We start from the raw sequence: 17,482 nt of genomic DNA on the forward strand, positions 1-17,482 counted from the left end.
AGAGAGGACCATTGTATGCAGAGGGTAATGTGGGTCGAACACCTTTCACCGTGACCGTGATGAGTACTAATCCTGCACTGCATTCTTTACCCAACTGGCGACATCACAATCAGTCGGAAATCGCCGTTGCGATTTCAAGTTTCTCTCTTGAAAACTGACAAATTTACTGTTTCCTCTGAGGAACGAGTCGGATGTGAAATGCAAATACCAACCACATAATTTTGCACAACAAAAAATGCAAATACAAGCCTCATATCAGCTTGCTTTCGCTTTTTCGTCTGACAAAATTTGGGTTTGATATCCACACTCTTCCGATCGTTTTCAAACTTTGCCATTTTGCTCGGTTTGCTCATCAATATATGTGTAAATCAAATCCGCCAGTACGATGGTGAAAAATAATCGTAATAGACACGTTTAAAAAATGCTACAATTTCGATCTTCTTGAAGTCTAATGGTAAGTTGCCGTATTTATCTACCTCTTTGCCACCCTCGCGCTTTGTCAGATTTTAATTGTTTAAACGCCTATTACTTTTTTATTATTACGAAATTATGTTCACAATACATCTTATATCTATTTTAATAGCTACTGATCCGGTCCCCGTGACGGGCCCGAATGTGAAACGCCCGAAAACGCAAATATCGGAAGACAAAGATCGAAAATCGAAAGACCTTAAGTCGAAAGATCAAAAAAAAAGGGTGCATGGTAAATTATACATACTCACTTAATTTGCGTGAGCAGGATACAACAGGAACAAGAGGAACACGCTTTTCCTCCCGTATTAATGTGCGCGCGCAGAATACGGGAGGAAAAGCCTGTTCCTCTTGTTGCTGTTGTATCCTGCTCGCGCAAATTAAGTGAGTATGTACGTTAGTATGTACCGTTTACCATGCACCCTTTTTTATCTTTCGACTTAAGATCTTTCGATTTTCGATCTTGCCTTCCGATATTTGCGTTTTCGGGCGTTTCACATTCGGGCCCGTGAGGTAGACCCCTACTGATCTACTGATCATTTTCTATTTTACAATTTAATTTAATTTGGTTAGTGATCATAGCATTATATTATTCTAATGTTAATGTACAGCATAATAGGAAAAAGAGCTCAAAAACCTATTAACAATTAACAATATATCTTATAAAATTTGACAACATCTCAAATTTGAAAGAAAGTCAAAGAACACCCACACATTCGAGAATATATGCCTAAGTTCATTCATTTTTTTCTAAACAATAAGCCAGGCCATAAGCAAATGTTTATTGGTCGTTTACGACGAATTTGGCACTGACAACCACTAAGATAAAATATACCTCAAGACCATTTATGCTTTATGATATATTGTTTCAACACACGCAAGTGTGCATGGACGTACGTGTAATTATAAACAATAGAAATGAAAATACACCAAATAATATATTTTAATTAAATACACGCACGAGAACGACAATGGCTTTAATAAGCCGCATAAAAACGTAACAAATTAATTACAAATATATGTAAATGGTAAAACCGGCTTGGTAAATATGTACTTTTAATATAATGGCAGACGAGGTGAGAAATTTCCCACGAAGGTAATTGAACGCGTACAAAAACAAAATAAACTCTGATCTGGCATAATGACGCTACTTTTACGCACTGATGTAAATGGAAGTTAACATCACGACTCAAATAAAGATATGTACATATGTACATATTTACTGCGAGTGGGCATAATGCAAAAAAAAACGACTAAAAGAAAAACTCACCCAAACCAAATGAAAGGCTACCAACAGATTTTCATTACTCTGAGAGAAAACAGACAGAACAAAATCCATATATCGCAATACTCCACGCGAAAATTCAATACTCTCAGACTGTACACATCGCTGTCGTAAAACGTGAAATCACACTAGATCAGGTTTATTGAATTTATAGTTTACCGAAAAATACTTTTTTTTATATTTCAAGATATAAACCTCATAGTACATATACATAGATATATATGTACATATATAGAAAATACATATCTTAGATTTCATAACAATATATGTACCATGTATGCAGGGCCGGCTCTAGAAGGCAGCACGCTAGGCCCAGATTTAGGGGCGTTGCGAGGCGCACTCATTTTTTTCTTTTTTAATTATGAAACTGAAAAAAAACTTGTATCCTCTTTGAACTTATAAAACATTTTATATTAAACTTAACTGTTCTACTTGAAATAGTAATACAGACTATAAAATATTATAATCTACGAGGAACGCAGGTAGTTGACTATCCAATATCAACTACTCACAAATAAAACATATCAAACAACGAACTGTCTCGGTTAAACATGGTTGCTTGAATTGTATTTTTACGTGTTATATTCACTCTCAGAAAAATTTCAAAAAATGTGCACTAATACGAATTCATTACACGTCTTAGTTTGTCATTTGACAAGTTCTTATTTCCTTTCGGATCCTGTCATATGTGTACACAGTGGCGTGCAACAAATCGGGGTTGCATCAAAGCAAAGAATGAAATAAAAGTGTGCATATTCTGATATATTATATGAACATACATAATGCATACTGCAGATACAAACGAGAAGACATTTCTATAAATGAAAAAAAAATTGTCTGCTGTGCTGATTTCAAATTCATTCCCATATTTGCTTTATCTGAAGAAAAATCGATTAAAAATTGCGCTTTTTTACATGAATGTTTTTTATTAAAATTTTTGGATACTGATTTTCAAACTATTTCGACTTTTTTTTTTGTAAGGGCAAACAACACTGAACAATAAAAAAAAATTACCGAAGCGAAAACTAATAAATATTTACTAATTTTGACCAACTGAATTCGAATATGACAATATGTTTGTTGACTTGCCTCGATTAAGAGATATGAGCGTTTGAAAAAATGTGCAATTTTTACAGATTTTTGGCTTTTGCAGTCTATAATTAAAAAACTAGTATTTTTGTGCCAAAAATGAGTATGAGAATCAATAGTCAGATGTTTTTTCTATTGATTGTGATTTTTTATTGCTTTGAAATACTTATAATTAACTATTTACTGAATGTCAAAAGTCAAAAATATACTTTTTTGTACATATTTTTTTTCGTATAATACTATAATATGAGCTAATTTCGTTAATTTTTCACATCACCACGTTTATAAGGATTGGTTTTTTATATCAATAGGTATATGTATACAATAATTTTGTAAAAAAAAATTATATATTTTTTTTTACAAAATAAACAAAATATAAATATTTACGAATTGTATTCGTATCATAAACTAAAAAGTACGCAAGTTTAATATTTAATAATGTAAACACTTACTGCATAGTAGTATTCATCGTAGATTGCAACAGGTAAAGTAAGGCCGATTACACTGGAAGCATCGTAGGGGCCCGCATACGGGGCCATCGGGTTACGGGAGACACATTGCCCCATAAGAACACCTTGTACACCTAAAAATCAAAATAAAAAACACATGTTTACTAACAAATGCATGTACACAATAACTGTTAACAAACGTAGACTCGAATCTAAAAATTCTTTCAATTTTTTAGGTCACCTTTTCAAAACGCACTCACGAACGCACGCTTTTGTGACATCACCGTGTCTAGTATATGTATGTATATATTTACACGAATCAATCTCAATGTGAATGCTCGTGTTATAATCTAAATGGTTGATTTTGAACGGTGTCCGTTCGAATGAGGTCTACGAAAACTGTAAATGTAGTTTTACGTGGATTGGTGTGACAAAAAATTAAGTAAAATATCTATATTAAAACGAAATACGTGCCATATGCTGCAGAGTGCTTTTAGAATTGGACGTACACAGATGCAAGATATAAAATATCGTACAAGGATAATGATTCTAAGCATGTTGAACCTTCTAAATGTATTCATGCATGTAAGTAAGAGTATTACTTGGTATACTATTCCTATACATACACAACTAGAAATTGGAACAGTGTTTGAATCAATAGAACACTTTTTCAGTCTCTCGAAAGGTCATACAATTTTTACTTCTATTGACATAGTTATATAAGCATATATTTAGTTGACCAGAATATCAAAAAATAATCAGTAGAATTTTAGAAAAGTGGGTTGTCATCCTCTAATAAGAGTAGGCATCATAAGATATTGATAAAGAAACAAAAATATATCTTCATGAGTGTTGAATTTGAATCTGTAACAGTATCAAATTGATACAGGAGAAGATTCGAATTGGAATATGTTTTTTTAAACGTACTGCCTAAAACACTGTTTAAAGAAAAAGTTGATATTCTGATTGGTATTCTAACTTCAATCAATGTGATGGTCAAATTTTGAGCTCTTACTTTGTTCGAGTGAGTGCAAGGCGTTGCCAAATATTATAATGCAATATTTAATTTAAAAAATAGTCAAGCAGTGGCTCACTGGCTGTTTTCAAAATAAATCCGAACTTAAATGCATAGAAGTAATAAGAACATTTTGAACAACTCTACACATGTTCTAGAAACTTAGAAAATAATGCAAATTGCATAACACTCGTGATAATCGTTCTAATGAAACATTGAGTTGTCAATCTTCTTGTGACCTGCTTACTATGTATGTATGTATGTAGTTGGTTACCAACAGCTGAAGAACGGTAACGTCTAAGCAAAGTTTCATAAGAACAATTGACCCTTAAAACTTGTAACTCTAGACACGTGCCTTACAATGAATTCGTAAAAATACTTCACGGTGACTTTGAACTCTCTAATAGTAATTACAAAAGTGTTCGTAACGTGAAGCCTCCAGGTGTACAAGTTTTGAAGTGCACTAGCAGCTTTTACACTCACTGGAGTTACATAAAAAATATTTATAATATGAACATAACTATCTAAAACAGTGATCGACAACCAAATGAGTATCGGGGTAAATTTCAATAAATCTTTTGGTTGGTATCTGAGTAAGACTGTCTCACGGGTCCAATTTCAAAAGATTAACTTCCTTTATTTTTTATGACAACCACTTTATATTCATTTAAGTTTAAGTTTGGACAATTGTAGCATTACAGGAGTCCCTAATGCGCCACAATGGTCGAAAAATAAATTCGTCAGAGAGACGAGAAAAATAAAAATATATTATGAAGCAATATTTAATTTCTAAAAATGCTTTATCAATAATTTCACTTTTTTAACACTTTGACGTATATCTACGTTCATACAACCAACATAAAATTACGCAACAGGTGAAATTTTTAGCACATATTTATCAAAAATACATATGTATGTACTTCTTAAAAATCAAAATAAGATTTGTTAAGAAAATTACATTAACATTCGCAATCTATTCATACAACTATTCGCCATCCACTGCAGTATGAAGGCTTCTCAAACACGCTTCCATTCGTCTCTGTTTTGGGCAACATCTCATCGCACACATTTTAATTATTAAGTCCACCCATCTTTCTTTCACCCTTTTACATTCTCTCGGGTACCATTAGAGAACTTCTTTGGTATATCTATTGTCCATTATTCTAACTACGTTACCTGCCCATTGCCATTTCAATCTCTTTACTCTCAAAATTAAATCAACCACCTTTCGCATACATCTCAACCACGTATTCCGATTTCTACATACTATCGTGATACCAAGCATACAGTATTTCATACTTCTTTGGGTGCACTGGAACTTATGGAGCATTCTAGCTTTCAATGTTCTACAGATACTCATCAGGACAAAAATAATTTCCTATTGTAAACTTCGTAGACAAACCGTTTTTACAAGATTTTTTTTGCTTGTTATTTGTTATGTGTATTGTTATTTGGGATCACCTTAATGGAATCATATGTATAGTCATAATTGGCAAGACACATTGATCGAAGATCTTTTTGTTTCAGCACAGTGGCATTTTAGATTTGAAACCGGCATTCATTCGCACAAATGCTAACTCTAACTTCATACGTCTCTTTTTTTTATGATTATAGAATTATATTATAAAAATAATTTACAAAATACAACGTCATACTATTTAGCATGCTTAGATTTATTAGACAGTAAAAATGTTATCATATCTCAATTTATTGGTTACTCACGAATCATACATATGTATGTTGCCGACCACTGATCTAAAATAATAAAAAATGGTATAATCGTATCAGACAAATCAGAGAGGCATAAGTGGATGTAATTAATTATACAAACAAAAAACACATTGAATGAGCTGCTCAAATCAAAAACTATAAACATTTCACATTTACATTCGAATTATTTGTACAAACAACTAAATCATTAAGCTTTGTTTTCATTTGAAGTCATGCTATTTCCATAAAAATGACTGAAATAACAGAGGTGCGCCTGAAATTATGAAGCCAACACGTGATTACATTCGTACATTAAAAAACGATAATAAAACACTCTCGCGAATAACAAATTTTCCAATTTTCACAAGTCAAAAACGAAACACGTAGGAATTTTTCAAAAATGTGTAACACTTCTCAAACAGACCGAAAAACGATTATATTTCGAGCATAATCTTAAACGAAACATTAAGCAAACGTCGCCCAATGGGGATTAGCATGCAAATTCAGTAAATAAATAAATAATAAAATCATTTACAACAAATTGAATACGAGCATGCATTGAATTCATTAATACCGCACATGCTTATTAGCGCGATAGAAATTGACGATGCAAAAAGCCGCCTGAACTTTCACCATCGCTGTATAATGTAATATAAAATAAAAATACACATGTATTTACATACACTAGTACAGTGACGTATGTACATACATACATACCATAAATATAAATTATAAAAAAATTGAAAGTTAAACGACCGTACGTACATATTAATGGGGTGTGAAGAATAGATGTCCGTGAAATTAGAACATTTTTTACAGATATTCGATACATTTTTATGAGTTTTATCCGGAAAATAATTTATAATATATATCAACGCTTGTCTCACCACGTAACATAGCAGACTCGTATTTGTTTCTGAACATGTACTATGCACATACATATTTAATTATATTCTGGTCGGAAGAAGTCGACTGGTTCATCTACGTTTTAAAAGCAAAGTTAAAAAATAGTGATAGTGTTTTTTGCAGATACGATAAAACCGTTACGTACCGCGATTCGACTGATATGATGACGTTGAATTAAAAGGTCGTTCGCTCTAACCGCGGTTTGACCAATCGACTAGTTAAATACTTAGTATTATTGCAGAAGACTTTCTTTCTACGTGGACTTACATATAATTCTGCCTAATGGAATCAATCAGCAATGTTATCAAAGTCGACATATTTCATATTTTGACGCAAAATGTCAGTTTTTCCGCCAAAACAGATCATTTGGCCTCTTTATATTTAATGAAATTCTTAATTTTTCGACATTTTTGTGTTCAAATTAAACGTTTGTATCCAAAGAAGCTTCCAACGACTTTAAGTGTCAAAATAATGACGGGAAAATGGAAAAAATGACGATTTTCTGAAAAGAACGCTTCTTCATACAAATGTGGGAGGTTTTGATAAAACGGCGACTTAATTCTCATTAATGAGTCAAAACTTAACTAAAACAATCCAATTAAACTGTAATAGGTAAATATTGAGCACATATTGAGTAAATATTGAAATATTGTTTTAAATAGTAAACAATCTAAGAAATTAAAAACCCACTTTTCCGAATTTTTCGCCGAGATAAATCCATTGATTGTTTAAATCGACGATTTATTTATTATTTAATATTTATTTATTTAAGTTTTCCACTAGGTCCATCGATGTAAATCCGAAATTCACGCTTCTCGCTGCGGCCTAGTGTACAATGAAACTGTTTTATTGACCAATACACATTATATTATTATCATTACTAAACCTAAAAATCGTATATATGGTACAATCCAAGTGTACATTTCGTCCATCCATGGACATACTAGTTTGTTCATACACGAACCAATCTGGTCAGTTATATTGTACACAAAAGAATAAATTGACACGAACTAATTTTTTCATGCACATTAATAATATATTAGGCATAATTTTGAGTATTATCAATCGTTTTTCCCATCCTCTTTGTATGTATTCTTACCCTGAATTGCAATATTTTTAATATTAGCTCATACGGGAAATATAGCAACGTTGTAATCCGATTTACATAAGATTTCCCATTTCAAATACTTGGCGGTTTATAAGAGTTTTACAGCTAAAAGTTTCATGCGACACTTGTTGAGTCCATTTGACTGTTAGCACTTAAACTAAAACCGTTCGTGTATGAACAAACTAGCATGTTCATGAATGAACCGGAACGAATACTTAGACTATAACACATACATATATATGTATATAAGAATTGTAAATAGGTTTTTGAGCTCTTTTTCCTATTATGCTGTACATTAATGTTTAATGCTTTTCTTATTTTTTACCTATATGCGAAAATTCTTAATGGTTTTACTTGAAATAATTATGTTTTTTTATTATCAATCTATGTAATTTAATAAACTGTCAATTTTCGAAATAAAATAAAATAAAAATAAAATAAAATAAAATAAAAATAAAATAAAATAAAATTAACATTAGAATAATATAATACTATGATTACTAACCAAATAAAATAAAATTGTAAAATAGAAAATGATCAGTATATCAGTAGCTATTAAAATAGATATAAGATGTACATATTGTGAACATAATTTCATAATAATAAAAAGCATTTAAAAATCAAAAAAAAATACATATTGTATATATTGTTGAAGATTTTTTTTAAAGGGAGAAAATATTACCCATTTACTTTGGAACAGATTGTACATGTATGTACATACATATGTACATTTTATGTATGAGCCGTTATATACGAAAGTCCAGTTTTCTTCATTTCGATAAATATTTCGCAAGACATTAAATACAATGTTTTGCGTATATCAATATTTAAAAATACTGATGGCCTGTGATACGTTTATTCTGCATTTCCGAGGCTCTGGACATATCGAATTAAAAAAAGTGATAACTACAGATTGGCGCACAGCGTGCTAAATGGGATATTTTCCAGGAAAGAAGGTTCATTACTATTGTCCCTACAAAGCTAGAGAGCAAAACAAAAATCCAATTTAGCAAGCTGAATGCCGATCTGTAGTGATAACAATTTGTGAATTCAAACAGTAATGTGTAGTATTTTTGAACTGAAAATCGGACTTCAGCTACTTTCAAACATAACGGCTCATATGCAAAATGTGAAATTTAGGTCAATCTACCAAAAACATTTAAGAATACATGATTTTAATAAATAAATCAAAGATTAATATACCAAAGCAGTAAATTTTCATATTAATATATCCGGTGTTATCGTTGACGATATATTATACATATATTATACTTATTAGTATGCAAGAAATTTAACCGAACTGTATGTTAAAAATAAAAAAAATAAATGAATATCACACATATTTTGAATTATATTAAATGAATTGCTTTATTTACACATTTTATTACTACAATAAATTTGCCAAACAAAAGACATTTACAAATACAAAATAAATTTAATCTTTTAATGTCTAGTTTTAAAACGTTTCATACCACAGCATCCGCCCTGATTAAGGTTATCTAACGATTTCATTTGAAAACGCATCTTTATTCCTTTTACATTCTGCATGAATTACACAACATTTCAACAAACAAAAAGCATTTAGATGTAGCAACAAATGTGCAACACATGTGACGGGTATTGTATGAGGGGTTTGTCACACTTGCACTAGGCCATTGTTAAAAATACACTCAAAAACAATGGATTCAAATAATTCACCATTTCACCTTTTATGTCGGCACTTTTAGTTAATCCGCAAACGGACGCTAACTCGACTATACTTCCGGATCAAAAGCGTACAAAATGTCGATCGTCGAAATGGAAAATGGAAAAACTCTAAACGTTTCGGACAGACCGTGAAAAATATTCAAATTAAATCGTCAAATTCTAGAGATAACACCGACGCGTCTATATTTTTGTAATTCAAAACCACCGTATACTATTTATAAATAAAAATCTTTACAAAACACTTTTTGTATCGTACAAATAACTGTGACGATGTGTGACGGACAATCATCGAGTATTTCGTTTAATTCAAACACGATAATTATAACGAATTTTTCACTTTTCGACCGCACAAACTCATATTCCTTTCTCTTTCGTAATATCAATTTCAATTTTCCAGAGATACGTGCACAGCGATTTCGTATTTAATTAAATAGAGAATCTTTGCATATTGCCCCGGACATATTGCATTACTTGCAAATTAATCGTAGAATACATACATACTAAAATTTTGCAACGATTCCACCTATCGATTACGGAATCGTCGCAATTACGCCGAATATAATTAGCGTATTAAAATTTAACTGTATTAAAATGTAAAATTATAATCTAAAACATTGATAATTTAAATAAATTTTAATTGCAAACGTTCAAATCGTATAATAGTGTCAGCGATACGAATAAGATGTAATCCAAAAAAAGCAATTAAAATCTGACAAAATGAGTGGGGGGGCGGAAACTCAAACAAACAAGGCTCATCTCCAAAATTTTTGGATTATTAAACGTTTGGATTATTGCGATTATTTTTCTACATCGAATAAGCGGAAGCAATTTAAATTTCTATTGGTGACCGAACTGCGCAAAATGGCAAAGTTTCAAACCGATCGGAAGAATGTAAGAAATAGTGTCAGACCAAAAGGTGAAGTGAAGGTATGTAATAAAAGCCTTGTAAACAAAATGTTTAAGCCGTTAAAGTGGCAATGAAAATCTGTTTAAATCAGTAATCCATTCAAGTTGTTTAAGCAAATAGCATAGAAGCAAGTTTTGTTACAATATTATTTTGATATACGTAGACTATTCTACTAACGTCAAAGTTGCCTTAGTTTTTTTATGCACTTATAAAGCCATGACATTAGATAAGTATTTAAGCGTTTGATAACACTGTCGTATTTCTAGAACTCATAAAGTCAGTATATGTATGTATATTGCTTATCGCATATTTGATTTTTGCAAGTCGTTTATGGATCATGAATAACGATTAAATTGGTCAAAAGTTAAGTTTGATATATAATTTAAATCAAGAGGCCATACTAATCAATCACTAATGTTTGATAAGATTCATCGTTGACCTATTCGTCTGCACTGACAACCTGATGACAACAGTTTGAATTTTGATTAATTCCATACAAATATTTCTTCCTATATCTACCCAATGGTTAGTATTACCAAGCATTGAAAAAATTCAATCATCCTCTTTTCACACTAATCTTACAAACGGGAGTATTCTAATGGAGGGAAATACACACAAACTGCAAAATTAAATCGACATTAACCATCAAGTATACATTTAATCAACAAAACTTAATATTGAGAGGTTATTTTCTGAATTTGAAAGTCATCAAAAGTAGAACCCCCCACCCCCTTCTTAATTTCGCATTTGTACATATGTATTGCGAATGGTAACAGATTGGTTTAACAGATGGTATCAATTACTCCTCCTAAGACACTTCACTGCATGCTTATAAAATTACAAATTGATATATGAATACCGGAAATAAAAAAGGACCTAAGTGCCATTTTTTAGATTTTGAGATAAATCGGATTTTGTCAATACATTGTACAACAATTGTACAAACTTGCTTTTAATATACACGATTTTGGGAACTTGAACCATATTTTAAAACATTATATACATATTATTGGGAACTTAGACCATATTTTAAAACATTTAAAACATTTTATACAAACATGTACATAGCTACACATGTATGTAGAACGTATTACTTGCATAAAACCAATTTCATATTTTTTTTTTTGGCACTTAGGTCCTTTTTTATTTCCGCTATTCATAAATATGTATATATTAGATACATGTATGTATGTACACATTATACGTAATTCTAATCTACGTATGACAGTGCCCAATATTGCATTTTTATTTTATGTTTTTGTATACTTACGTACATAGAAGAATGGACGATAAATGGTCGAAAGAAGTAGTTGAATGGTACCCGAGAGAATATAAAAGGGTGCAAGAAAGGCTACGGGGAGGTGCGTGGATGAAATCAGAAAAAAATGTGGAATGAGATGGTTGAAAGTTGCTCAAAACAGTGTTGGAGAGGCCTTAATCCAGCAGTGAATGATAAATGGCTGTAAATGATGATGATGACATACTATTTCAAGCTTTTTGAGGGTTGTGTTCAGCGGTATATACATATGTAAATATGATACAGTTAAAGTGTATCTTCTAGTTGTAATATATTTTGGCTATTTGGAATATATTCCATCTAACCTGGTACAAGATACTGTTATAGTTGAAGTGTTGTTTGTAATATATGTTGACTAGTTGGAATATTTTCTGTCTAGCCCACGTAAGTTGATTCATATGGCGAATTACATTCCAACTGGTCAAAATATATTACAACTGAAAATACAGTTCAACTATAAGTAAGATAGAGAGATTAGGTTTTCGTAAAAACATCATTCGACTAGTAAATTAAGTTGGAAAGTCACATTTTTCTTTTGAACACATTCTCAGAGTTCTCATAATACATATGTTACTCATTACCTTTATTCATAATACCTAGCAAATATTAACGCATTAGTGAATGCTAAAGCATTCGTAAAAACATTGAGCTGTCAAAACTCAACTACTATATTACAAATGGCGGACATTATTGAAAGTGTATTTGCGTTTTTATTGATATAATTTACTAGTTGAATTGTATTCGAATATGAATGACCTAAAACGCCAGTTGGAATATATCAAAACTGAAAAAAAACTTCGACTGTAACATATATGTACATAAGTTCACATGTCAATATCTGAACTTGCCACTGTGTTCAGTTGTCGTGTGTTATCTATGCGTTCATGCGATCAGTTGTCATGGAACCATTCTTAGCTTATGTATATTTTCTTTCCAGTTCTTGTGAAAGAAAATGACAGTTATTTAAATATACATAATCATATATGTGTATTCAATGATGTGTTTATTTACCTAAACAAATTTTACTGAAAGATTCATCCTATGTATTTGGGTACCGGATTAAATTCAGTAGGCAAACTTCGCATATATCTTATATAATTCGTGGCATGTTGTGATTTAGATTTTAGACATGCTCGTGACGCTTTTGCCAGAGCACAAAACACTCCAGGAAAGACGAAGGGGTCGGCGTCCGTGTCGATGTTGCGAAAAAACGCACAAAGAAAGATTAGGCCACCATTCGGTCGGATTGTTACGACGTTTCCGCTATAGCGAGCTCTGTATAGCAAGCGTGCATTGGTCGGTTTTAGCGAGGAATTCGAAGAAAGCGTGAACGCGGCTCGACGCGAGATAAGTTGCGAACTGATAAGAATCGCAATTCAGCGAGAGTGATTTTTTTTCGCTTAACTAAAGATGCATTCTTCAGCCGTGTGTCGAATCTTTAATCGATTTAAATGGAGAATTCTTGTAATTAGCGTGGATAAAAATTTGTACAAACTGAACCAAAATATCATTTTTCGCTCGATGAATTTCGAACTTGTAATATAAATTATAAAGGACTTGAACGAAGGTCATAATCATCGTAGCAAATCCGGTGACAATGAGATAAGAGAATGAAGAGCAAATTGATTAAGCACTTGCAGATAATAAACCGAAGCAGTTTTAAACTTTCTCAACTACTCTACCTACTTAAATATTCGAATGTATTAAATATAATAATATAAATGATGCATGTCAAATATTAATTACAACTTTTGTATGGAATATTTTCGATTTTCAAATCGCTAAGTAAAGAAACAGCGAAAAGTAAAATAGGTAAAAAAGGCCTTCGTGTGAAAACTTCAAAATATTTGTAAATTTTTCAATAAAAAAGTTTGTGAAAAATACAACACAGGTGAAAACTTCATTCAATCGAAATATAAATAAAATTTCACTCAAAATCTTTGACGAATCATTTTTTTTGTCAATTTTTAATTATCATATGTATATATAAAATCGTTATTCTGTGTGTATGTGAATCTGCGATAACGCTCGCCGTACTATAATAGTCGTTTCGATTCAACATACATATGTACGTCACAGCTAAAACACTGCCAACAAAATGTACGAATTTAGTACGAATATAATAACGAAAGAAAAAACTTCTATATATGTACATATATTGTTTCCTATAGGCTAATAGACAGCGCTAAGTCTTTGAGCATTTAGCGCCATCTATTGAAATTTATTTAATTAATTATTTTTTCTATTGATGTTTTATATTGTTTATATGTAGGTAGGTAGGTAGTTTTTCCATTTCTTTTATTTTTTTTTTATTTAATAACTTAATATGCCAACACCCATGCGATGATATTTCATCGGGTACAACACTAGTTCAAATTATAATATTGTACTTTTCATAATCAAGTACAGAATTGCTCGTTTTGTTAAAAGACAAGTCAAAGCGTGTTACAAAGCTAATCCTAGTTGGAATGATGCCTGATATTCCTACATATCTACATACAATTGTAGAATCAACACAATCCAACAATAAACAAACTTTTCCGAGAAGTAATCTACTAGATTACTAGAATCAAACCAATAATTTTAAATCTTGAGAATGTTCAATTTCAATAGAGATTCATTACATAAATGAACCTTTTTCTAGATTGACATCTCAATCATCTTGAGAAAACAACCTTCACAGCTCAAATCTCATATAATCTTGCCTTGACCCAACGAACTTCTCCACTCTCTGAAGTTAATACACCTACAAAACTATCACACGCAAATTCTTCGATACGTACATATGTATTATTACATGTATATGGAACAAAATAAAATCCTACCTTATTCTTGGGTGCAAACTCTTCACGTCATAACGAAAACAACACTCAACTGATTTGCGTCAAACTGTGTACACAAGCGACTTCACACGCATTACGAAATACACTGTTGACACTGTGGGTAGATCACAAAAAGAAAAAAAAAACAGACGTGAAACACTATGAACGGCTCTCTTCTGGGCTGATTCAGCCGAATATCCCTAATTGGATTAGCTCAAAGTTGTCGCAGAGAGAAGAAGGGCTTCTGGTGGTTAGACAATGGTGACTCACTGGCGTTGTTTCAGTTGATTGGGTGCTGCTTCATGCCACCTCTGACCGAGCTGATTGAGCTCCAGGTTCAGGATCTGATCCGGATTAGGAGATTCGTTGGTTTGTTTACATGTCGTGCACGCGCGCGATGTTGTCCGTAGTGCGGCCGGCGCGCGACAGCTGCCTCACCTGCCCCAACACCTGTTTGCTGACATTCGTTGCCTCCACCACTTGCCTTTGCTTCCACTCTTGCTACATATCTTTGTGTGTGTGTGTTATGTATTGACTTCCGCTGCTGTCATTTATCAGAAGGTTTCATTCGTCGGTGCTCAAGAATTACTTGTCTGCACACTACAATCATGGGATATAGTCGTAGCCAGAGAAATGTTATATGAATAGAAGTGGCTTCAAGCGTCATATTGTTGTCAAGTGACGATTGTCCACAGACAATCCTAAATAATTTTAGCATCAGTCGTATTTGATGCTTGGTGCTCGACGTACAGATATTCGATAAAAACTTCTCTGTTTGTTTATATTACTCGCAAGATGGGCAAGCATCGGTAAAAATTGCACAATGCATTCAAAAACACACAATAAACAATATGGGATACATTTTTATAAGTAAATTGATCCGATTGTATTCCGTGCGTTGTAGCGTATTTATAGAGACGTACCGCGTAATATTGACAACAATTATTTATTCGTAAGGGCTTTCTATTATTATTACATTTCTCTGGTCGTAGCCACTTATTCACACAGATTTTAAATTTAAGATTATTGACTGCCTTTTATGCCCTCGATAGTTCTCCTGTTCTATACTAATTAATAGCAAATAATGACTTAATAGTTGACAACAACATATATGCAAGGCCGCCGAGAGTGTGGGTAAGCTGGGGTTTAAGTTCCAGGGCCCAGACTACTTGAGGGGCCCCGTGTTGGGACGTTCGACTGATCGATATTGATATTTTATATTATTCTACATAAAAATTCATATATATCTTTAATGCTAAATGTGTATTATTTTTTATGCGTATTATGTCCATGTGAAATCGTACCTGTTATATCATACTTTCTTATTCGATTATTTCAAAAAATAGCATTTAATATATAGGTATTTTTCTAATAGTTCTGATAAATTTTTCGAATATTAAAATATATCTATAAGATTTTTTTTGGTTTGTCACAGGGTATGGAATTATTTTTCCAGGCAGGGACGTCATTTAGAGGTGGATCATGGGGGGGCACTCACCCCCCCCCCCCCTAAATTTAGGAATAGTGTGAATTTAGAAAATATTATAAATTTAATGATAAATAAAATACTATGGATCTATGAATGCTACTTTTATTTCTTATGTCTTGGGTAGCTTAGTGGCGGGTTTGGTGCATCCGCTCTAAAATCGCCAGACAAACGAACGACAGATTAACAGAACGGCAGCTTTAAACGTAATGCTCGTTTTCTCGAATGATAGATTGCGCATCAGATGACGAGTAACCTTTCGATGTGCACAGATGCAATTATTAAAATGGTCATTATTAAAATTGAGTTGGATCTTTCTGGCGAGTTTAATAAGGCAAGATTCGGAACTTATCGAATCTTGCCTTATATAAATTAATTTGAGTTTAAGTTAGTACATAAGAATACAAATATAAATTTTCAACTTGATACGTTAAGGGGTGTGAAAAAAACGTGACAACATTTTTGACATTTCTAAGAGGAAAAATTCCACTTCCGGTTAATTAAATTAAATTTTTTTTTTCATCGCAATGATACAAGGATTATACTAGAATTTTGTCGTGAAGAGCACGCATGTTTAAAGAGTCTAAAAAAATTGTGTGAATGAGTCAAAATCTCGAGTTCGAATTTTCGCATGATCACAAAACTTAATACATTGTTACTACGTGCATAGATAAAATAAAGAGACAGTCGGTAGAAATTAAGTTAATTGATAGTTTTTTAGTAATAGTTATATTGAGAATTTATATTACTTTGCTAAAATATACATAACTACCCATTTTTCCGTTCCATTTAGGAGATTGTAATTCTCTTTTTAATTTATTTATTTATTGCCCGTTGTTTCAAATAATCTGTCAATGTTTCATAAAACATTGCTACTTCTTAAATCCATCAATTCGTCCTTTTGAAATTGCTTAAAAAGTATACATAATAGACACATTTGAAAACTGGGACTTTTGGGCGTCCCAAAAGCTTCGTTCGGGACACTGGAACACAAGGCTTAAAACCAGTGACAATCCGGATTAATCGGGAGCCTGGCAACCCTAGGTAAGAACACACTCAAAAATGCTGCACGGCACGCGCAAGTTGGCTCAAGGGTGAGAGGCGTATCTTCGGTAATTGGACTATTCGTCACTTTGCCGTGGTTACAAAGACCATTTTTGCCATGAAAATTGCGAATACACAATCTTTGGCACTCAAGTTCTCGTTAGTATGATAGTTATTGTTAGTATG

At 32.3% G+C, this 17,482-nt stretch overlaps 1 protein-coding gene across 9 annotated transcripts in view; it reads right to left on the reverse strand.

The window, feature by feature from the left end:
* The window catches only part of LOC143918981 (uncharacterized), a 100,894-nt gene extending 85,625 nt beyond the window's left edge, over positions 1–15,269 (reverse strand). For 5 of the 9 annotated variants that reach the window (XM_077441120.1, XM_077441124.1, XM_077441126.1 and 2 more), the window contains exons 1-2: positions 14,770–15,269; positions 3,298–3,428 (exon numbers count right to left, since the gene is read on the reverse strand). In XM_077441120.1, coding sequence (XP_077297246.1) covers positions 3,298–3,411 — 114 coding nt within the window. In that variant the 5' untranslated portion in view covers positions 3,412–3,428; positions 14,770–15,269. Of the gene's footprint in view, positions 1–3,297; positions 3,429–12,525; positions 12,586–14,769 lie in introns of those variants that run through there. The other 4 variants (XM_077441119.1, XM_077441122.1, XM_077441127.1 and 1 more) reach the window with 4 other exon arrangements.
* Positions 15,270–17,482: the final 2,213 nt, after the last annotated feature.

Source organism: Arctopsyche grandis, chromosome 11, assembly GCF_051622035.1.
Source record: "Arctopsyche grandis isolate Sample6627 chromosome 11, ASM5162203v2, whole genome shotgun sequence".
Lineage (NCBI taxonomy): Eukaryota > Metazoa > Arthropoda > Insecta > Trichoptera > Hydropsychidae > Arctopsyche > Arctopsyche grandis.